Source organism: Phaseolus vulgaris, chromosome 1 (genome assembly GCF_051622355.1).
Source record: "Phaseolus vulgaris cultivar YP4 chromosome 1, ASM5162235v1, whole genome shotgun sequence".
NCBI lineage: Eukaryota > Viridiplantae > Streptophyta > Magnoliopsida > Fabales > Fabaceae > Phaseolus > Phaseolus vulgaris.
The window spans coordinates 28,085,788-28,111,107 of NC_143498.1; the positions used below are offsets into that span (position 1 = coordinate 28,085,788).

At 36.1% G+C, this 25,320-nt stretch overlaps 1 protein-coding gene across 1 annotated transcript; it reads right to left on the reverse strand.

Moving 5' to 3' along the window:
• Nucleotides 1-8,020: 8,020 nt before the first annotated feature.
• On the reverse strand, nt 8,021-12,613 carry LOC137813797 (protein DETOXIFICATION 21). The gene is made up of 8 exons (XM_068616230.2): nt 11,837-12,613; nt 11,213-11,751; nt 11,035-11,121; nt 10,876-10,932; nt 10,130-10,368; nt 9,939-10,057; nt 8,450-8,536; nt 8,021-8,371 (listed from the first exon to the last, which is right to left on the reverse strand). Exons 1-8 carry the CDS (start codon nt 12,092-12,094, stop codon nt 8,288-8,290), a joined length of 1,470 nt encoding a protein of 489 aa, XP_068472331.1. The 5' UTR covers nt 12,095-12,613; the 3' UTR covers nt 8,021-8,287.
• Nucleotides 12,614-25,320: the final 12,707 nt, after the last annotated feature.

The window sequence follows — 25,320 nt, forward strand, 5'->3', positions numbered from 1 at the left end:
TTAAAATGTGTAGTGAAGCCGCGTTTTCGCGCCAGGGTGAACAATGTGAACAAGTTAAGGGTAAGCCCTTTTTCCCGGAAATAAAAAGAGGTTATCAGTATAAAGTTTGCAAAGTTTTGAGTTTAAAATCCTCCTCGCCCCAGGCGCGAGTGCAGGTGACCGGTTAGGCCTCCCTCGCCCCAGGCGCGAGTGAAGGCAACCGGTCTAAATCCTCTTCACCCTAGGCGTGAGGGCAGGCAGTTAAGTTCGAAAAGCCAGGGGCGCTAGTAAGCCCAAAGAAGGGAAAGGAAGGATTCGAGAAACGCCTTTACCCAAGTGGCATAGCGTCAATATTGGCTCGGTAGGACTCTTAGTCAAATACCTTCTCACCCAAGGAGTGAGAAGATTGTAGTGCCACCTGAAGCTCTGAGGAACGGTGGCCTTGGGGCAGGTAAGAGAGGTTGTCGAGAAACACTCTTCCTCCCAAAACAAGGCATCGTCCTAGACCGATCGGTGTGGAAGTCCTTTATGCACTTAGCGCTGGAGCGACAAAGCAATGAAGAAAGATATAAGGTAGAACCGCGATGACCGATGAGAAGGTGGTAGCAGTGGTTTAAACCCGATCGGTCATCAAGTTCTTACGCCGGATCAGTTGTCAAGGGTTGCTCGTTGTGATCAAAGTTAGAGATAAAAGAAGTTCAAATACGGTTAAGGTTTGGCATCAAGCTCGTGTAGGTTAATAGTTAATCGCACGTAGCAAGAGATAAAGGCAAGAAGGTTGATTCGGTCGGTCATCGGTAGTCGATGACGTCAGCAGAAGATAACCACGTGGACCACTCGCAGGGTGACACGTGGACCAGGTGACAGATAGATCAGGGTGAACGTGATCGGTTGTCAGTAACCAAGTGACCACCGACAGATCAGTTCCCAGATGAACGCCTGGGGGCAGAACGCAAGAAGCAATAGAGCACTGATTAGTCATCGGGTGCATGGTCATCGGGGTCTCGTGTTACACGCAGTTAAACTGGGACTGAGGTTCCCAGCGAGAGCGTTACGCATGGACCTCGCATGAGCACACCTCAGGGAATCGTGCACGAGAGTGGCCTGAGGGAGCTAGTAAACCGGTCAGTGATTGGTGATTCCCTCAACCCATTACGTGCGTGACACCGTGAAGGGTAAGCCGTTTACGCAGAGAGCAACGTTTGGTGAGTGTGCCTAGACCAGCCACACCTGGCGTTCTCTTGAGAGTATGCGATTTACCCAGATGGAAGAAATATGCTAAGTTACTCCGCAAGGGAATAACTTAGGTGCACAAAGAGAAGCGCTAGAGCCCTTCAAGTAGTGACACGTGTATGGTTAGATGTGAGTTGCATGCCTCTACGTGTCATCATCTGAGAAGGGCGCGGTCCAGATAAAGGTGCACTCCGTACCGCTAAGGGTACAGACAAGCGCAGCCAAGCGCAGAGACGCACAGACACTCACACTCTACTGATTTTGGAGGTACGTTGTCGCAGAAAAGCATAACAGGGTTCTGGCACATGCCAGAGGGGCATAACAGAATTCTGTTAGGCCCAGATACAGGGAGAGGCATAAAAGAGAATCAGGGTGAGATTCAGAGGGGGGATAGAAAAAAAGAGAGCAAGAGTTTTCACACACACACTACTAGTTTTTCTCATTGGTGGTTCTGTGATCTAACTTGATCGTCGGAATGCAAACGGCCGCTAGAGGCGCCGTCTGTGTGTTTTGCAGGTCGCGTTTGGAGATCCTAGAGAAGGTTCTGAGGGTGATTTTGCAGATAACACAGTCGGTAGACGGGGCAGAGAGAGCTGCGAAGCGATTCCTCCACGCTCGAGATGTCGGCAGGATCAAAGGTACACAACCAAACAAGCAATAGCAAAAGAGAAGAATTTAATAATCTACAGTTTGAGTTTTCACAAGGCAAATGTTTATGGGCAAAATAAAGAAAAGCCACATCAAGGGCAATCAGGGACGGACGACCTTGCCATCCACCACCTCGAATTCAATGGACAGCTGGGAGCGGTCGACCTCGGGGAAAGCGCACTTGAGTTGCTCAAGAGCGAAGTCGAAACCCTCAGCGAAGGTGTCGGCCGACTCTTCCCATAGTTTGGTCTTCTCGGCCTCGAACCCAGCTTTATCGGTCTCGAGCGCAACCTTCTCGGTGGTCAGGGTGGCAATGGTCGACTCGGCTTCTTTGAGCTTCCGGTCGCTCGCGGCGAAGGCCTCCGTCAAGTTTGCATTCTGTTGACGCATGTAGGCGGTTTCAGCCTCGAGCTGGATGGCCTTACCCGTAGTCTCCAGCAGCTGGAAGTCGAGGGCGGCAACGGCATCCCCCATCAGCATCTCAGTCTTGATGGTCTCCTGGACTTGTTGGACGCGAGCCATCCTGGATTCCTCCAGTATGTCCTTCAGCATGTCGTTGGTATCTTGCAAGGCCTCATAGTCACTTCGCAACGACTCCTGTTGGCTAAGCAGCTCCTTCACCTTACCCTCTAGCTTTTCGAGGCGGCGATGTTGCGTGGAAAATTCCAAGGAGAGCACCATCTGACGGGCCAAATGGAGGTCCACCTCGCTGGAACTCCACTTGACCAGCTCTTGATTTTGTAGCAGCTGCTTGGTCAGGCGGAGAACCTTGGGGAGTCCCTCGGAGCTGGGGCCCGTCGCCTGGAAGGAACTCTCACCACCACCCTCAGATGCGGTGGCAGAGTCTTGGGGGCGCGGCGATGGCAGGGGATGAGGGGTTCCCTCCGAGCGCGCGATCCCACTCCCAGCTGCTTGAGTCGAAGGGGGTGACTTTGCTGGGGGTGGGGAGGAAAGGGGGGCTGGTGATGGAGGGCGTTCGGGGGAGGCATGGGCTCGAGGAAGCAGGTCGGAATCACCCTCGGGGCCCTCGGTTCCCCTCCTTTTTCTTTGGACCAAAGGGGACCCAGAGCTCTCCTCCTCAATGGTTATGACGATGGTGGGGGCCTTCGCCAATCGTTTCCTTTTCTTGTCACCCCTGGTCTCACGCCCTTCAGCAAGCGCGACCGAGATGGGAGAGGCGCGAATGGGTTCGGCGATCGCCTCCGCCTCAGAGGGCTCCTCAGCAGCCCGACGGCTCCTGGCTAGAGCGAGCAGCCTTTGCCGCCTTTCCTTGTCAGAAGTCATATCTGCATCAATTCAACATAGCAAAGGTTACCATACCAAGGCTCAAGAAAGCAAGCAGTTCAAACATAGAAAGGTAGTTAGCAAGTATATGCATGAGGGGCATGTGGGGAAAGAAGCGAATCGGAAACCCTAGGTAGTGGCAGGTAGAAGAGAAATGAGGGAACAAATCGATGTATCTTTCGAGCTTCTCGGCGTCGAATCCGTGCTTGATAATGGTGGAAGAGCCAAACTTGGCGCCCAAGCCAGAGAGAAGGCCACACAGCTCGCGCTCGTATGGGGCCATGGTTTCCAAGCCTCGGGGTTTCCTAAATTCCACTTTAGGAACCCAGTAGAGGGGAAAGCCCTCGAGAAGGGAAGGGTTGTGTCTATTGGAAGTGATCATGTAGAATCTGCCTTTCCAATCCTTGAAAGACTGCTGATACAGGCCCAAGATCATCCTCCCTGTCACACAGTTTAGGCTGACCCACGACCTATCACCCGGGTTCTTGGCCTCGGAGAAGTAGAGGAAGACGTCGGTTGATGGAGGGTGCCTAAAGTGGTTTCATAAGATCTCGAACGCCCGGATGAAGGCCCAAGCGTTCGGATGAAGTTGGCAAGGGGCAACGTTTAGCTCAGTAAGGAGCTCCTTCACGAAGAAGGTGAAGGGTAGGCGGAGGCGCAGCCTCTTGAAGATAGCCGAGTAGATGAATGTAAAGGGCACCCCGTTGGTGGCCCTGTCATCTACGCAAATGGGCATGCTTTGGGGGGGGATGCGCACACCCAGATTTTGATCGTCCTCCCTGTCGATGGCGCATGAAGGCTCATCCTCAGCACCTTTCAGCAGGGTGGCGAGGTGATCGGCTGGGAGCTGGCTGGACGTTTCAGCGAGTAGGTGGAGGGGAGCCCACTTGTACGCTTGCGCGTAGTCTTGTGGAGCGAGCGTCGCCCTGGGTTGTGTACCCGCCGAGGGGGTAGTGCTCGTTGAGGGCGATGAAGGCGCACTGGCGGAAGGCTGTGCACCAGAAGGCGAGGCAAGGCGCGCGGTAGTTTTGGTGCGAGCCATTGTTTGTAACTACAATGGAGAAGGGAAAAGGTGAGGAAACAATAAAAACTAGAAAAGGACGAAGGGAGCAAATGCTATGGTTTGAAGGGGTAAAGAAATGACAGCGATGAAGAGGAAGAAGAAGCGGAACGTAGAAAAGTCAGAAGAGGCCTTGATACAGCGCAGAAGAGGGAAAAGTGACTAATGATGCATGAATAAATACAGTTACTGAGCAATGCAATCGGTAGAAAATGTCCAAATACGCCATAGATGGAGAAAAGAAGTACCTTTTTGTGATCGCGAACGATTTCTGGGAGCCTGGAAAACGAGGAAGATGAATCGCGGAAGAAGGTTCGAGAGGTTGCAGAGAAACGTGCTGGGGAAGATAATGGAACAGTAGAGGCACGTAAGTTTTTGAATAAAGGAACTGCAAGCGACGCTTCACGCTAACCGTTGATGCGCACACGTGTCGCAAGATAAGGGAAGGAAAGCGTAACGTTACTTAAAGCACAACACGTGACGCAGCACGTGACGTGGCGTCACTTGCCACGTGGCCACCGAGAACGAACACTTAGTCTCTTCGCTGAGAACGAGTACGCAGCTCGAGACTGGGGGGCTTGTGATCCGGTCAGTCATCGGTTTGGGATGACGTCAGCCACTGATGGCCACGTGGGCCGTTCTTAGTGAGACAGGTGGGCCAAGGAAACTGGTGTGTCTTGAAGAGGGTGATCAGGCGGAGATCGGTGGTCAGGAGGAGATCAGAGATCGGAGAGGTTATGCGTTCTACGGTACCATGCATGAGAGTGGTCCAAGGAAGCCAGTCGTTCGGTGATCGAACCCCTCTCGGCCCGTAACGTGCACTAGGCAGGACAGAGGTGATCGCCCGTGCGTTAGGTAGTACCTGGTATGCGCGCTTGCCCCGGTCGCACCTAGTACCTACGCAAAGGTTGCACGAGACATCCAACGAAAGAAACACGCTAAGTTACTTCGTGTATGGACAACGTGGGAGCGCAGGAGGTTATATAAAGGCATTCCACGTTGTTACAGGGGTACGTTGTTACAGGTTATATAAAAGATCTAGTTTCCGCATAGAGAGAAGAGAGAGCATTCGCAGAGAGCACGGTTCTCACAGAGACTCAGAGTAAACGACTCTTTGGTGGTCTTGTTCACTGACTTACGGAAGGCGGAGTTAGACGTAGCGGGGCCTTCAACAGACAAGTCACCGGCAAGATCAGTAGCTGTTAGACAGATTGGTCGAGAACCTTTGAAAGTTCCTTGGGATGATACATTTTTTTAATAAACACTGAACTGACACTGTACATATACATGGCAGATTTGTTAGAATTTGTAGTTGGGGATTAGGAGCTCAATATAAATATAATTCAATTTTTTATGATGTAAGTATCTTTACCTATATTTCATTTTACTTTATGTCAAATTATTATTAATTATGCTTTAACTAATAACTTGTAGGTTTTTTAATGGAGTCTATCTCACTGAGGGGAAGGAAAATGTGCATGGATTCATAGATCCTGCATATACTAATCTCATTGAAACAAAGATAAATGGAACCCGATTATGCATCACTAACACCCTAGAAAAAGAGGGAAAAGAAATTTATTTATGTCCTTTTATTAATGAGTAAGTTTAATTATAAGTCATCAATTATTACTATTTCATGGTTTTTAAATATTTACTAACTCTTTTCATGGATGATATAGGGGTCATTGGCAGTTACTTGTCTTATCAATGGTTGATAAGACTGTTGTGTGGTTATTTTCCCTACACAAGAAGATATCCCCAACTCTTAAGAATATCATTGATAGGTAAGTACACTATAAACTTTTGTATGTTACTAATTAAGCATCTACTAACACGGTTTTTTGTATTAATCAGTTCATGGCGTGGATATAACATCCTAAAAGGTCGATCCAATTCAAATTTTCAAAATCTGGACTGGATAAAACTAAAGGTTTGTAATTTTTTTTCTTTCTCTTTTCATTGTTTATCAATATTAACTTTTACTTTTTATTGAATTATAGTGTAATAAACAACCAGTAAGTTATAAGTGTGGCTATTACATTATGCAATGGATGGTTACCATTGTAAGACTATGCCTTAAAAGTGATTGGCATGAGATAACATGATGGTTAATTATTTTTATAATTCTTTAACATATATTGTTCCGTCCGGTTGACCTGGGACGTCTTCGTGCGCGACCTCAACCGTCAGCTAGGGACTCCTTCCCACTGGTTACCTGTGGATTCCTGCAAAGAAGGACAAAAGGGCGCCCTAGCGGCCGTTTGCACTCCGACGCTCAAGTCAGCCAGCAAGAAACACCGAAAACTATGCACCTCCGTATCGGAGCACCGCGTATGGCACTCTGAAGGTGGTAAAAAGGAAACTGTGTCTAGTGTATATTTTCTCCTTCTGGCAAAGATCTTTCCCCAGTCCCTTGTCCATAACCTCAAGGCTCGAGCAAGCAACTAGAGAGTTTCTGGAAAATTTGCCAAAAGTTCGAACCTCCTTTCCAACATTCAAAGCGCTATTTAAGCTACTCTCGCATTCAAAGCGTCTTAAAGCGCATTTAATTATAAAACGTAGCGCATTTAATTATAAAACGTAGCGCATTTAAGACGTTTAAAACGCTTGGGAGCATTTATAGTACCTTAAACACTCGAAACGGAAACTGTATTAAATAACTTTAATTACCTTGTACCTGACAAAATGGCGTTTCTATTCTGACCTGGTTGTTGTACACGTAGAGGGCCTCACAACGCCGTGACCCCATCTGGGGGCATTTCTTCGTGTGAGTCCTCTTACCTGGGAGTGCATCTGCGCTAGAGGTGACTTTTTGGGTGCCAACTCATGCCCCCAAACATCTAGTCACTCACTTTGAGAGCGTATCTACCTTCCTCTCGTGCCCTGCACCTGGCTACCCTGGGTGTGACCCTCCTCTTGAGTTGTATCTATCCCAAGGGCGTCTCTGGGGCGGCAGGGGCACTTCACAAGTCAGGCTGCCCTACACTGGCGCTATCACTATGGCCTTGAAGCCACCTTTCTCTTCTCTTTATTACTACCCCGGATTATCGGGATTTGAGGCCTTCCCACGGCGTCGCTCCCTCCATGGTCTTTCCTACCCATGGGTATCGGGGAGCCACACTGTGATCGCCTTGCCTTTGTGACATTTGACCTTGGCGACGCTCTGGTTGGGCGACGCCTTAACTGGGCGAAGCCTTAACTAGGCGACGCCTCCTCTTGGCGACGCAGGCACTTGGCGTCTCTTCACCTAGGCGACGCCTTATGTTGACTTTGACCCCAGACGTTGACTTTGACCTTGACTTTGTCAACGCCCGGATACGGGACGGTACATATATGTATCTTAAAACTAATTTATGTGAACCTTATTTTATAATGCAGTACTTCACGGATGAGTGACCAATGTCGTCGGAAGCCTTAGCATATGTAGAAATACTTGGTCCACATGTTTCCTAAATTTTTATAACTCTAGGATAGTTGATGAATAGTGTAGGAATTAGATAGATAGATAGAGATATGTTATTAGTGTTTGTAATACATTCTGACCAATATATAAAATTTGATTCTCTTAATTTATGTATTTCTCTGACTGGGTTATAATTGAATAGATCAATTTAACTGGGAATTAGCATTAAACAGATTGCACTTTAAAAAAAAACAACGATTTACGAATGCGACTATTTACCATAGCCGCATTTATAAATCCAACGCAAGATTTATAAATGCGGTTCTTTACCACAGCCGCATTTGTAAATGAGATTTATAAATATGGTTATGGTAATAGCAGGATTCGTAAATGCATTACAAGTTCCTATATAAAATCATTCAGACACATACAAATGCGGCTATTACCATAGCCACATTTATAAATTTCATTTACAAATGCGATTAAATAGTTGCATTTGTATCTCTTCGATCTAAGACTACGTGTACAATAAATACGGCTATATAATTACCGTTATAAATATAAAATAGTCGTCATTGCAAGACTACGTGTACAATAAATACGGCTATATAATTACCGTTATAAATATAAAATATTCGTCATTGCAAATCCTTTCTACATCACTGAAATATAACAGTTTAGCTAGATATGCTTGGTATAGTGTTTGATTCTTCGTTCTCCACCAATGTCCATTTGTTAACACGATTTCGAGCTAGCTCTACCTGTAATATTCATATACGAAAAGCTTAATTCCACTACACATGGAAAATCAACTGTCATAAGCAACAGAAAATGGATACCTGCTTGTCCCAATCCGTTTTCAATGTGATTGTAATAAGCATAATAGTCTGAACAAATGTTCCAAACATCATTCCAATCCAAATACCCTGCAAACAACATTCAAATAGATGGACTACTTTTAAAGTTTATTCTATATAGATTAAGAAAAGTAATTAGTTCATGATGATAACATTTTACTAGAGATAAAATTTATTAGAATAACTTTATTTTCTTTCTTATTAATTTTTTTTATAAATGCACTACGTATTTTAAAACAGTAGTATTTATTAAGGAGGAAATTTAACTAAATTTTTTAACATTGTATTTAAAACATTAATTAATATGAGAACTGTGTTGAGATAAATACGAAAGACTTTAACAAAAAAGAAAAAAAAATACGACACACTTAATTAAGTTTTAACTACGTCACTAAATTTAATTATTTTTAATTTAGTGTTCAAAATATTTCTTTAATTTTCATGTAAGTACATGTCTTTTATTTTAGTTATCAACGGATGATGTGAATTTTTCTTCTGGTCTTTAACTGACCGATTAATTTATTCTTCAATTTTTGTCGACTCATCAGTTAATTCACTTGTTCTCTTTCTAACATAAAGTTGACTCATTAGTTTAACTCAGTATAAAGAAAATCATTAAATAATAATTAAAATTAGTGATAAAAAATAATTAGTTACTAGATTAAATTAAATATTATTTTAAAAATTAAAAATTTAATTATATTCTTTTTTATAAAAAGTTTTTATGTTATGTATCACTATGTTACTGACATCTCAATTAGGCTAACACCTCAAGTAATAACAATCATTTGTCATCACAAAGTATTATTGAAAAAAAAAAAAAAATACAAAAATTTAATTATATTTAAAATGGCTTCTATTATTAATAAAAAAAATTATAAAATAATTTTTAAATTGGTGTCTAAAATTAACTACCAAAACTTTAACTACTGACATTTTAAATTTTAAATTTTAAATTAATTTTTAAAAGACTAATAGAGATTGATTTAGAATATAAAGTAGTAAGTAATTAAAAAAATTTAACTAATGATTAGATATCAATTTATAAACTATTTTATAAATTTTTAAAAAATAATATAAACTATTTTAGATATTAATAATTTTTTTAATTTATAAAATAGTCTCTAATTTAGTTAAATAGTAATCAATTATTTTAGTTTCTAATTAATTTTTATTTAATAATTATTTTTAGTATTATTTCTTTCATCAACTTGAGTAAGATTGATTGAGCAACAAATTAAAGGAAACTGAAGAAGAGAGACGTAGATTTATTAATGAGTTGAAGATTAAACGGAAATGAAATTATAAAAATGAAAATATATTTTTAACATTGAATCAAATAAATAATTTTTTTGGATCAAAAACTTAATTAAAAATATGAAAATTTAAAAATTAGTGAAAACTTAATTAACCCAATAATACAATATAAAAGTGTGAAATGATTGTGAAAAGTATAAGATGAATGAGTTACCTTGACATCCAAATGGAGAAGATTATTAAGCAGCAGTCCAACAGGAATACCAATGAGATAATAAGAGGCAATGTTTACATATGCTACAATGCTTTGCCACCCAGCTCCCACAGAAACTCCTGTGGCCATGCATTGCTTGAGCTTCAGGAAGTTACATATAAGAAGTAATAATAATAGGAAGAATAGAATACCAGAGAGCACAGGTTGGACACTGTTCAACAAGATGGAAAATGAGAGCAATGGTGATAAATCAGCAACTGCTTTAGCCACCTCAGAGTCTGTAGTGAAAATATACGCAAGTCTTTCCCTCAGAAACAGAAACACCAAAAATAGCACCAATCCAATCACAAATGATGTCAGAACTGTTATCAGAATGGAAAATTTTGCAGCCTTTGAACTCCCTCTTCCAAGCTCATTTGCAACCCGGACACTGCAAAAAATAATCTCTCTCAACCTAACTACACTGTCTTTCAGATATTCCTCAATTACTTGTAACATTAATGTGTTTTCATTTTTGTTTTTTTCTAATTCTTATCTCTGATATTACGTCGTATTTGTTAAGAGGTAGGAGGAAATAGTTAATTCACCATTTTATTATTGTGATGTAATGTTAACCTATTATAGTATCTTTAAAAAATTTAGAATCTGTATAATATATATATTTTATTTATTTTAAAATATTAAAGATCAGTAACTTCAAATTTTAAAAGAATAAAAAAATTTAAAATATTTTCATGGATTAAAATTGTAGTTCTTGATAATTAGTTTTTAGTTTTAATTTATAGTTTATATTTTTTACCTACATTCATTGACCCTTTAATTATTTATAAAGGAAAGACAGTGCATGGCTTGCATTTACACAAAACAGCAAAAATCTCCCTTTTTTTAATTTATTTTGAGACATATTTTAAGGAAAAATGAGATTTTAGAGAGGTACCCTGCAGCAGCAAAGAAACCAAGAGCTATCATCATTTCCCATCCATTGATGTTGAGGCTGCAAAAAGTGAAAATACAATGATGGTATCATTAAATAAACAGAAGAATATGAAGAAGCAGGGGGTTATGTCCCTTATATCTAAGTACCAAATACAGTTACCATATGGCCAGAGCATCAATGGACACTTCTGCATTTTCCATGTTGCCTGTAAGAAGAATCAAAACTGTGTTGTACCAGATCTCAAGACTGTAAAAGGAACCATAGTTAGTGCTAAATCTCTTTCTTTTATGATAACATATAGATAAGTTATACATGGTAAAATTGGTTAAAATCCTACCATAACATAGCACCAGAAGAGAGGGAAAGCTTGACAACAGACCAGAGATCTTTGAAGGCCAAGAATGAGAAACCTTTCCATGTGTCAGGGCACTTGGTCATGATAAACACAAGCTGGCCCAAGTTTGGAATCCAATATGCGAAAAGCGTTGATGTGAGTGCACCGTTGAGCCCAAACTTGAGCTGAACAGTTAAAAGCCATGACAGGAAAACATGGAGTGAAATTGAAGCTGCTGCAAGGTAGACAATGATCTTGTTCTTGCTCTGTGATTGCAGGAACATTTGGCAGGTGAATGACACTGAGACAGAAAACATGATACCAATTGACCAGAGAGAAATGGTTCCAGCAACTCGAGCAATGGTTTTGTCTTGGCCTAGAGCCTCTAACAAAGGGGTGGTGAAGATGTAAACCGGAAGAAGGAGTATAGAGGTTGTGAACAACACTATCCATGATCTTTGAAGATACACTCCAAGCATGTCATACTTTCTGGCCCCATATGCTTGACCACAAAGAGTTTCCAAAGCACTTGCCATGCCAATCTACAGTTTTCCATTTAAAAACATTGGATTTTATTAGAAAGATGACTAGTCACAGAAAGAAGGTGAAGAGAAAAGAAACACTTACCAATAACCCATTTGCAAACCTGACTAGGACAGTCATAACAAGGGCATATGCAGCTAGTTCAGTTGAGCCAATATGGCCAATGAAGGATTGACTAACCACCACAATCCCAAAAGTTGAAAACCTTGTGAATATGGCAGGGCCTGCTACCACCCACATCTTCTTGCTTTCTTCCCATACCCTTTTCCCCACTGACTCTTCCTCTTCCAAACAATTCTTCTTTCGCTCATGCAAAAGATTCTCATTTACCTCTGCTCCCATCTCCACCAATCTACTATGCTGCTGCCAATGTTCTATTCATTTAAAACTCATCCACTTATAGCAATAGCAATAGGTAGTAGTGCAGCACAACAAATTATTAACAACTAAATTTTAGATTATATTTATAATGAATCTGAAATCTCCAACACAAATCAATGTCATTTAGTAGCAAATTAGTGCATCGGTTAATTTAAAAAACATTGTGTTTAGGACTAATTCACTGAAATATAATCAATTTAGTGTGCATCAATTAGTCTTAAAAAATGGATTTATGTACCATTCAACTTTACAATGATTTGTAAAGTAAAGTTTTTATCCGAATAATTTGACCTCATAGGAAAAATTTATGAAGAAGACAAACAAAGAATCAACATCCTATTCTTAAATTGTGTGGGGGACCTAATTAAGACGTTTTTCCAAGACACAGTGGAACTGTTCCATGCGGACAACAAAACATGAACTTGCATTGCATGATTCTACATTGTTTTGTCAATGAATTTACCTTCCCCATCTTTGTATATTTTGTCTTTTTACTTGAGTCCACTCTTTTATTTTGTAAAAGCTGTAACTTATAGCCTTATTTTAGAGGGAAGAAAAGGACTTTCTGTGAAATTATTATATGGTTTGTATCAAAATAAAAATATTTAGGAAGTAATGTATTTTTAATTTGTTTTCTTTGAATATAGCCAATGTCTCTATAATTTTATTTACCTAAAATTGATTTCAAACTTTTAAAGACACACACATAAATTTAGAAGTATATATTCAGAACCGAATCCATCCAAAAAAAACTTTTGGATTTTTTTCCCAAAAAACGAGTGGTTTGGTTCCATTTCCGGTTTAAATTTTCAAAACTTGCCCAGAACAAACCAAATAGCAAGATACACCAATATTTTGTTTATTATTATTATTTTCAATCTAATTTTTTTTACATAATTATTTGATCCCCTTTACACATTTGATTTACGAGTTTGTTGATTTCCCTTTAGTGTCAACGTTATCAACTTCATCCTCTTGCATTATTGTATTTTTATGTTCTTTGAGTTGATATTAAATTTGTATCTTGTTAGTATTATATTCCAAGAATATATGATTTTAACTTTTAATGATATTAAATGTTTAATTTTATCATTTTATTAGTTTATTATTCAATATATTTATCAAATTTTGAATAACATGTTTTTTTATTATTATATTCGAAAAATGAAAAAAAAAATAGAACTAGAAATTAAGAATCCATCCAAAGAAAACTGGGTTGGCTTGAATTTTTTTTTCTCTTTCAAACCAAATACATATATTTTAATGTTTGATTTAAATGTAATTTTAACCAGAAAGTGAACTAAGCAAACAGATTAAAAACGCATTGCTTCGTAAACTTAAGCTGTATTCAGATACAAAGAAACGACCACTAATTTTGTCTATTTTAGTTTCTTTATTATTAGAAAAGTAATTTAACATTTTATTTTTTAAAATGGTTACGGTGCTTTTTTCTATTTAAATTAACATTGTTATTGTTGTAAATTTAAAGGATCAACTTGTCCCATTTTATGTCAACAAAATATTAAAAATTCACTTTGATCCTTCGTGTTTCAAATTATCCCGGTGTCCTTTTCATTTAATTGAATTTACGTGGGCCTCGTGTTGAAAGTTTAAATCTACTAATGTTGACAATCTAGAAGATAATTTATAAATGCAATTTATTATTATTGCTACTTTAGAATAAACATTCATAGAAGGTCGACATAAAATTTGGTCTTTTATGGACTTAATGTCCCAAGGAGTGGAAGTTAACAGCTTTGGTGTATTTTTATGTTTTTACTATTTCAGTTCATTTTGTAAAAATCATTAAAAATAGATAAAAATTGTTTTTTTTATTCAATTTTTTTTAAATCTTTTTTTAGTATATATTTGATAGTAGAGTTCTTATATTTGGTAGAATAGTAATATATTAGGAAACACAAAAATTATAGAGAAAAACTTCAAAAGTTATAAACTTTTGATAGAGAGCTTAAATAAAAAAAAATGGAAGTTGCTTGGAATGAGGGGAGAAATCTGCTAGTAATTTTTGTTTTTGTCTTTTTTTAGTATTTTTTGCCATTTTTCTAGAATTTAGGCTTTTAGTTTACAAATATATACTTGTCAAAAAAATCTTAATTTTTTGCGGTATTTTCTTATAACAAATAGAAATTTATTAAACTTTTACATCTTAGATATTTTGTACTTCCATGTTAAAAAAATTCATTTTGTGATAATATCATTTTCCATATTGTTATCATTTGTGTTTGTTGTATGCAAAAAGAATGTCATTAGAATCGGTATTCTCTTTTACTGTATTTTAGGTTTTACTTTTAAGATTAAACCAATCAAATTTTTTAAAAAAATATGTCAAAAATTTACATCAGAACTTACCTAAATTTAACGTAAATTTACCTTAGTATATATGGTCTGACATAAATTTACATTGGATAACGTAAATTTGTCTAAAAAAAAACTCTTTTGTACAAGTTAGACTTCTCTTACCTAAAATTTCCTTCTTGATCAATACCTACTCCTTTTTCTATTTTCCTTCAACATTTTCTCTGCTCTCGATTTTCTCCTAACAAAATTGTATCTAAAATTTTCTCTGCTCTCAATTTCTAACAAAATTGTATATAATATAATTTTGATGTATTTTTATACCCCTCCCCTTATTAATAAGGAAACTACAGTTATGCTAATTTAAATTAGTACAATAAAATTGTCCATCTGCTAGCTAGCTCTATTTTCCGTATGAAATATCTATGTTTATTTAAATAATTTATATATATATATATATATATATATATATATATATATATATACTCTTTCATTTGTGTTAACTAAAAGCAACTCACTCAACAATAAAAAAAAAGCAACTCTTTCATTCGTCCCGTCCCCGAGCGTTGACCAAAGTCAAAGTCAAACACGTGGTGGGACCCGCCAAGGGGCCCAAGGGAGAAAGTCAACAGGTTGACCAGTTTGGGCGTCGCCAGGTGTGGGCGTCGTCAGGTAAGGGCGTCGCCAGGTATGGACTTCGCCAGGTAAAAGCGTCGCCATGATAGGCGTCGATAGACTCAGGTGTCGATGTTGTCATCCCCCGATACCCACGGGTAGGAAAGACCGTGGAGGGGACGACACGCTAAGAGGTCACGGTACGGGCAAGGAGGCCTCGGGCCCCGATACCTCAGAGCAGTAATAAAGAGAAGAGAAAGGTGGTTTCAAGGCCATAGTCCCAATACCAGTAGGGGGTAACCTGACTCGTGAAGTACCCACGACGCCTCTGGAGAATCCCTGGGACAGATACGACCCAGGAGAGGGCCACGCCAAGGGGCGAACCATGTGCATGGTACGAGAGGAAGGCAGATACACTCCCAGTGATGGATATCCAATAGGAGAGGATTTTATTAATGAAGGAAGAGGATTTTCACCTACACATTTGAAGTTCTTCCTTCTAGTCTTCTCACAAATTAAAAGAAGTCAAAGAGAAGATCAAGCCTAAAGATAAAGAAGTCTACAAACTCTCAAATAATAGGCTTCATTTTGAATATCTCTCTTTAGTAGAAAATATATAGAATAGTCATTAGGAAGGTGCTTAGAGGGAAACATAAGAAACCTCTTTTGTAAAAGCATCTTTAGTTTTTAGTTTAGAAATAGTAGAAGCTTAAGGGGATGTGAACTTAGTAAGGGATGCTAGGGGGAGTGTAGATATGAGTTAGGAGGTGCCAAACTAGGAAGGAAAGTCACACTTCCTTCATGCACTAGTTGGCGCCAAAATTACATGTCATTTAGGGGCACATTTGCATTTGATTAGCTTTGCATTTCAGCACCTTATAGGCTATAAATAAAGGTGCTTGGCTTGTACAAATCAGATTTGGAATTTGAAGTAAGAAAACTCTACTCAATTTGAGAGAGAAATTGGAAGAGCTTTGGTGCCTTCATCAAGTCTTATCTTGGGTGTCAATGGTGAACCTCAAGTGGCGGCAGCTCACTAATCTTGGAGTATCCACACTCTAAGTGACGTGATCACTCACCTCTCTTTCCATCTCCATAAGTTTTCTATTCTCAAGCTTTGTCTCCTTTTCATGTTCTTCATTATAGCTTACTTGTTCTTCAAATTCTATTTGGTCCTTTGCTGTATTTCAATTTCTGTTCGGTAGTTTTCTGTTTTTGGCTGAGTTCAATTGTGTTTTCTTCCATTCTTGTTGCTTGATTCAATTTGACAATACATGGACTTCCATGTGAGTTTTGGTTCGGTGCAAAGTCTTGGTGAGTTCTTGAATTAGAACATTGATCCAATTCTAATTAAAGTGTCAATTCATGACCAACTCAATTTGTTCCTAAGAATGTCAAAGAATCATGTATTCTTGTTATTGCATTCACATCATGTGGTATCTAGAGTTTAGGTTTTGTGTTGCTTAATTTTTTGTTTTTGTTTCTTAAATCTCCTCTAGTACTTTTCTCTAGGACTCTTTTGGTGTGCCTTCTTTCTTCATTGAGTTCTTTATTTTCTTGCTTGTCTTTCATTCATTAATCTTTGAGTTTGTCTTACATATAGTATTCCTTTTGCAATTACCTTTCCTTGCTTATACCTTTTCTTGTTTGTCATTCTTTCTTCTTTGGTTTTGTGGTGAAGTACTTTCAAGATTCTGTGCTCTTGCTTTGGCATTTTTCACTTGAGGATTACTAAGGCCTTAAGATAAGCTTGGTGCAGAGAGCATTCTTTCTTTGAGAGTGAATTTCAGTGACCACTTCACTGCAGTTTTGGTTCCAATTTCTTTTAGCTGACTGTGTTTCCTAACATTTGTTTGCTGTTTTGTGTTTGCTGTTTTTCTTTGATAAAACGGCTCCATATTCTAGTGAGGAATCTTGCAAGCAGAATTCACCTTCTAAAGCTTCTCTTCATGGTGAATTACTGGAAGCTCAACGCCATATTAGAAGATTGGAGGAAAGGTTGCAAAAACTGGACATGCAACAAGCTGGACCGTCTCATGCTCACCATGCAGCGCACCATTCACATAGACATTCGTCTAGGGGTTCATCCAATGCCTTTGGCCGTGAAGAAGTGCGCAAAAGAAGATAGCCAAATCATTCCTTTCATGGCTATGATCCTAGAGGGAGAGACCACCGTGACAATGGCTATTACCGAGAGGCTAAAGCTAGACTTCCCTTGGTCAAGCTTCCAAGCTTCAATGGAGATAGTGATCCTAACATCTATCTAGATTGGGAGGCCAAGTGTGAGCAGATTTTTGATCTACATGGGGTCCAAGATGAGCATAAGTATAAGTTAGCTACTTTAGAATTTTGTGATTATGCCATGCAATGGTGGCATGGAGTAAAGGACATTATGTTTCATAAGGGTCCTCCCATGGACTCTTGGAACTCTCTTAAGTTTCAAATGCGCGCTAGATTTGTACCGCCCCACTTTAGGAAAGACCTTATGTTGAAACTCCAACGGTTTCAACAAGGCACGCTAAGTGTGGACGCTTATTATAAAGAATTAGAAACGCTTTTATGTAAGTTAGAGATACGCGAGGACGACGAAGCTTTGATTGCTAGGTTTGTTAGTGGGCTAAGGAAGGAAATCCAAGATATTGTGGAATTACAGTATTCATCATTTGGGTCTTTAATTCATCTAGCAATGAAGGTGGAAGCCCAACTTACTAAGAAAAACTCTTTTAAAAACTCCCCAAATGATGGTTACTACTCCAAATCTTGGAAAAACCAAAAGTCTTTTTCAAAATTTCCTTCCCAAGATTCTTCTTTCAAACCCAAGGAATCTAAGCCATCTACTTTTAGGCCTAAATCTCCAACAAAAACGTCTAATAAAAAATGCTTTAAATGTTTAGGATATGGTCACATAGCTGCAAATTGCCCTTCTAAACGAAATATGTATATGCATGATGGCATTGTAGTTAGTGAGCATGATTCCGACTCACCTAGGCATTCTTCACCTTCTAAACCATCCAGTGAAAATGAGAGTGTAAGTCCTTGTGAAGGTGACTTGTTGATGATAAGGCGTATGTTGGGAACAATTCCAAAATCTTTGGACGATACTCAAAGAGAAAACATTTTTCATACCCGATGTCTTATCAACAACAAGTTATGTTCCTTGATTATTGATGGAGGAAGTTGCACTAACGTGGCTAGTACAAGAGTAGTGGAGAAGTTAGCCTTACCCACTATCTCTCATACCAAGCCTTATAAATTACAATGGTTAAGTACCAAAGGTGAAATAATGGTTAACAAAAAAGTCCTCATTAACTTTACAATAGGAAAGTATAAGGATGAGGTTTTATGTGATGTTGTGCCCATGGAAGCAACTCATCTTCTTTTAGGAAGGCCTTGGCAATATGATAGACATGTTTTACATGATGGCCTATCCAATACTATGTCTTTTTCCTTCCAAGGGCGCAAGGTTGTCTTAAAACCTCTCTCTCCCAAAGAATTTCATGAGGACCACATCAAAATGAAAACTAAAAGAGAAAATGAGAAAGAAAAAGAAGTAAGTACTTTACCGAGTCAAACCATTTTCTCCACTAAATCCATCATGTTGACTCGTGCTATGCCTCAAATGGACCCTCCAAGGTCTTCTTCTTCTTTATCTTTTTCATTACCTAAGGTTCCTATTGCAACACCAAATTGGTTAAAACGTGTTAGGGATGATTTTTTACCTCCTAATGGGTTTCACCATTTAAGAGGTCTTTTTCCAACAGATATCATCATTCCCAAACACATTTTTCCAACTTGGTCAGTTTTTCAAACCTCCTTTTCTGCTATCCCACCATTTCCTAAAGCTAAGTCATGTTTATCTTTGTCTTCAACTTTTACTTGTACACATAAACTGACTTTGTTACGTGCAGGGTTTCAGAATTCGAGGTCGAATTCTCTCCAACTCGGGGAGTATGATGGATATCCAATAGGAGAGGATTTTATTAATGAAGGAAGAGGATTTTCACCTACACATTTGAAGTTCTTCCTTCTAGTCTTCTCACAAATTAAAAGAAGTCAAAGAGAAGATCAAGCCTAAAGATAAAGAAGTCTACAAACTCTCAAATAATAGGCTTCATTTTGAATATCTCTCTTTAGTAGAAAATATATAGAATAATCATTAGGAAGGTGCTTAGAGGGAAACATAAGAAACCTCTTTTGTAAAAGCATCTTTAGTTTTTAGTTTAGAAATAGTAGAAGCTTAGGGGGATGTGAACTTAGTAAGGGATGCTAGGGGGAGTGTAGATATGAGTTAGGAGGTGCCAAACTAGGAAGGAAAGTCACACTTCCTTCATGCACTAGTTGGCGCCAAAATTACATGTCATTTAGGGGCACATTTGCATTTGATTAGCTTTGCATTTCAGCACCTTATAGGCTATAAATAAAGGTGCTTGGCTTGTACAAATCAGATTTGGAATTTGAAGTAAGAAAACTCTACTCAATTTGAGAGAGAAATTGGAAGAGCTTTGGTGCCTTCATCAAGTCTTATCTTGGGTGTCAATGGTGAACCTCAAGTGGCGGCAGCTCACTAATCTTGGAGTATCCACACTCTAAGTGACGTGATCACTCACCTCTCCTTCCATCTCCATAAGTTTTCTATTCTCAAGCTTTGTCTCCTTTTCATGTTCTTCATTATAGCTTACTTGTTCTTCAAATTCTGTTCGGTCCTTTGCTGTATTTCAATTTCTGTTCGGTAGTTTTCTGTTTTTGGCTGAGTTCAATTTTGTTTTCTTCCATTCTTGTTGCTTGGTTCAATTTGACAATACATGGACTTCCATGTGAGCTTTGGTTCGGTGCAAAGTCTTGGTGAGTTCTTGAATTAGAACATTGATCCAATTCTAATTAAAGTGTCAATTCATGACCAACTCAATCTATTCCTAAGAATGTCAAAGAATCATGTATTCTTGCTATTGCATTCACATCACCCAGGGCGAGTGACTAGAAGCTGGGGCGCATGAGTTGACACCCAGGTAGTCACCCCTCGCACCAGATGCACTCCAGAGAAGGAGGACTTACACGTTGGAGTTTCCCTAAGTTGGGTTACAGCGTTGTAAGGCCTTCCACGTGGAATGGCGGTTAAGTCAAAAGGACACGTGGCAGTAAGCACTGAAACATCAAGGTATATAAGCTTCTCTGAAAGTTTACTACACATTTTACTCAGTTTACACACTCACTCAGAGAGAAAGAGAGAACAAAGTTAGTTACGATTCAGTTACGGTTCTCCGATACGGAGGTTTTGATGTTTCTTGCTTTGCTGACTTAATCGTCGGAGTGTAAACGGCCGCGAGGGCGCCCTTTGCTCGCTTCATTTCAGGTACTCACGGCAGCGTAAGGCGGAGATCTGAGTTGAAGACGAAGGAGCCCTATATCGCGAGTTAGAGCCACACACGAAGACTTTCTCAGTCAACCGGCAGGAACAATACTCTTTCATTTGTGTTAACTAAAAGCAACTCACTCAACAATAAATAAACAACACTAATATACACTAGTTAATATAATAAATAACAATCTTAAAAAACATATTTTTTTCACATACACGTACTATCAAAATAATAATATTTTTTCTTCTACATAACTAACATAACTAACATAACAAATCACTTTTAACTAATATGTAGTACTCCTCGATTATAAATTAATAATTCAATCTTTCACACTCAATAGTTTTTGGAGAATTTATAAGTAAAGTTAGGATATCTCATTTCCTTAATGAATTTTGTACGTTTAATTTAATGCTACACAATATCTTTCCACGTATCATTACCACATGCCCACAATATACAATTATATATAATGTGCTTATTCACTATAACATTAAAATCATTTTTATATGCAATAAAATGAATCCATAAATATAATTAGTTCAATTTTTCCTTCATTATGTAACACATTATCATTATCATTTAAAATTAAAAAGAAACTATCAAAGACAATGCCACTTGAGCATAGATATTTCTTTTGAGCAAAAATTATTTTTACTTAAATAAAAATATTCATACTAGAACGAAAATCAAGTTAAGAATTTCACTTTGATTTTAGTTTGAAGAACCATTCTATCACTTAAACAAAAATCCCTCTCAAAAAAAGGACTAAACATGATTTTCAAAATAAATAACATAAAATAATCAAATTGAACATCAATCAAATATACATGTGTAACTTATATACAATTCATAAGATCAATAAAATGATTCAAATTCAATTATTTATCAACTCCAATTCCATATAAATATTCAAATATAATTCATTCAACTTTTACATCCCTAATATTTTCTACTTGAATTTATATAAACATTTCAATATTTTTAATTTTGACATTCTAATTAAACACACACTTATATATACACACGCGCACACACTCATACACAATATTAGTTCAACATCATAAATACCTATTTTTCATATGCAAAAACTATTGATAACTACTAAATTTTAGGATATTCTATCTTGAACCAATTTCTCAAATTTTTTTATAAAAACTTTTATATTAAACATGAAAATCTAAAAATTCTCCAATTTCTCAATTTTACTAATGTCATAAACATATTAACTTCTTACCTCGAATATTTTACTTCATTAATAATAAGATAAGTTCAACTAAGATAAGTTCAACTAAGCTAGGAAAGTCCTAACTTACTACTATATATACTTACTTACAAATAGAAAACATCACTCTCAACTTAAACTAAAGTAGAGATTTATCTTGATTCATATCTCACATGCATGTCCAAAGAACGTGTACAAACAAGTCCAATAATAATAAAAAAAATTGAGATATAAAGAAAAGAAAAATTTATTCTAAACAAAAATAGAATCAAATTAAATTATTTTATTTTCTATTATCTTCGACAAAGCAACTTGAAATTAAAAAAATTTAACAATATAGAAGAAATGACTGTAGAAAAATAATTTATAAAATAGACCTAAATAGTTAAAATTGTAATAATATAACTATAACTTTAATTTTTACCATTGGACACATCTGGTATATAATGTATATAGATAATATATTGACAAGAATAAGGTATAAACTAAAAAAAAATAAAGATGATAAATGAAGAAAAAAATTGTATATGTAATAAGGAGGAAGAAACATTTGATTTGTTTTATTGAGAAGTTTTGTGCATAAAAAGACAGGGATGAGACATCACTCACACAAGTTGTCTTGTAGTAAGTAATGCTTTATATATGTCAACTTGTTACATCGTTTTCATTAATAATCATTATAACGAGAACGCATCAGACCTGCTGCAATTTTCAGACTTCGGGTTCCTAAACATTTTGTTTAAGCTTCGTTTCTACTCATGTCATTTCATAATAACTCTTATCTATGAATGAACTTCCAAAAACTTACCAAAACATTTTGCAATTCTAATGTTCTTAACAAATTTAAACCAACACCAAAATAACAATTAGATAATATTAATCTAGCTCAAAAGGATTATTTCAAATTAAAAAGTATGAAATCATTCATCCTACTTGCCATTTTAACTCAATTGCTTACTATATAACATGAAATATTCAATTATATATAACTACTTTAATATACCATTTCATTTCAAAAGTCAGAAGTAAATATTTCGAATAATCTAGTTTCTACTAACCATCTTTTAATTCTTAATAACAAATCATCCACAATCTTATAATTCAACTTCCAAAAATTAAAAAACGAACTCAATAGGTGGTCCAATAGCGACCCGATAGCGAGTGGCACGATAGGTCCAACCATATTACGAAGTGGACTTTAAGCTTAACTCAATTCCATAAAACCGGCTCAATGAGGTGAGGTTTGCACCCACTTATATAAAATGAAAGGCTCTAATCTCTAGTCGATGTGGGATTTCCAACACATATCTCACATGCATAAAAAAAAACCTATACATGTTAATCATAGAAGAAAGAAAAAAAACCTAAAAATTTGAGAGAAAAAAACTTATTAAGCAACAGAATTTGATGAATTTAGATTATTCTAATATTTTTTATCTTATAAAATATTTTTTTGTCAAATGAAAGATGAAAATTATCTTAAATCTTATGAATAAGTCAAAGAGAAATTAAGAAAAACAGTTTAAAAAGATGGTGAGATTTTATAAATAAAAGAGAATAATTAAAATTAATATATATATATTAAATATATCTTAGAATTTTAATTTTTTTAATTTATCTGTCGAGTATTACAATTTTAATTATAGATATTTTAGCTTAAAATAATTAATATTTTTTTTATCAGCAAGTAAAAAATAAAATGAAAAATTTACCTATAATTTGATTTTTACGAATAAGAATAAAGTACACCTAATAATAAATGCATTTACATTTACATCTATCAACACTTAAATTCAAAATAAATTTTTGACTATAAAATTAATAGCATTAGAAATTTTTGTAACAATCTCTAGAAAGGTAAAGATTTTATATCAATTAACATAATCTAACATGATTAATAAATAATTTTATCTCTTGAATACATGGTTAAGAATTTATTCACTTGTATGTATAAATGAAAAAAAAAACATATGTAAGAAGATATCAACGTGTTAATGGACCTAAGTACAAGAGATTGACCCCTAATATTTGATTAAAAAATGTGTTATGTTCAACCTAAAAATTAAAGTTACATACCAAATTAAAATGTTTCTTATTTATCCGTTATTTTAAATTATGTGCAAGTAATTTCAATAATTCTCATTTTTAAGCTAGTTATGTCCCTCTATTTTAAAGAATTTGCATTTTTGTTCTTTCAATGGATTCCTTCTATTTAAAATCTTCACATCCACGTTTTTACTTAAGCATTTGGAAGTTTTTAACAGATTTAAAACATAAATAATTTTAAAAGTTTTTAAATCACAAATTATATTGGAGTTGTTTGAAGAAGAAAATATGAATTGATAGTCTATAGCTTATAAACTAGTTTATAAATTTTATTAATAATAAAAATTATTTTATATATTAGTAATTTTTTTAATATTTAATTTAGTTAATATAGTAGTTAATTATTTTTTATTTAAAATTTATTTTTGTTTAATGATTTTCTTATATTAACATTTGTATAATATTGGTGAATTTTATTTAGGCTCATGAGTTGAGAAGAAATAATCTAAACAAATTTAATAAATTTTATTTGTAAACATGTAAAATATAAAAGAGAAAACTTAGATATAAAAAGAGTAATTAAGAGACCATATCCATTTACTTATAAAGGTAATGAAACTTAATTTGGTAAAACAAAGTCAAATAACTAAAACTTCACATAATTTAAGTTAAAAGATCCAAAAGAAAAATTAAACCTAAAAACTAAGATGAGTCAACAAATAAAATTAAAGTAAATTGAATAAAAGCAAGTGAATGATTAAAGCACTGTTGAGAAAAAAGAGAACCATCATTAATAAAAGAATATAAAGTGGCAGAAAAGACATGTTACTTTATTTTGGATGTGAACTGAACTTTGAGGCTATTGAGCAGGGAATATTCCTTTCCACTGTACAAAAGGTTTCATATTTGGTTGCTCCACACACTTCAAATCTCATTAGTTTATGTGTAAGTGATTCCAACTTTTATGGATATATAATATTTTAAAATAGTATTTAATATTAATTACTATTAAAAATATATTTGCTTTATAAAAGTAAGAGAAAGAATAATATATTAATAATAAAGTATACATGGATAAAAGTAAATTATTTATTTACAAACTAATTAATTATTTGTACGAAAAGCTAACACACTATAAAGTAGTTTAGATACTTTATTATTTATATGGAATTATTATGATGAATTATTTGAAATTAGATTATCCATTTCATCCATTATATTTTTTGTTTGTTGGTTGATTTCAAAACCCTTATTTTGACCTTTTATTTTTGGGTTGATTTTGGGCTGAATTTTTTTTTCTTTTTAAGAAATCTATAATAGAGACATAATAAATCACATGTAACACAAGGAAGTGGTGTGCCGGGATTTTTAAGCTTATAAATATCTTTTTCATTTATTTTATTTTTATTGACAATGAGAAAATAAAATAAATTGGAGCGCCTCTCTAATCATATAAAAAAAAATCTCAATATAGTGTTTCCTAATGGAAATTGTATACACATAAAACAAAAATTTGCTTAACAAACAACAACCAAAAAAAAAAAACTATTGCGAAACAAGAGTCAATAGTTCCCACAGTCCTATTTAATGTATCTATATAAACTTATACCAATTCTAAAAAACTTGGA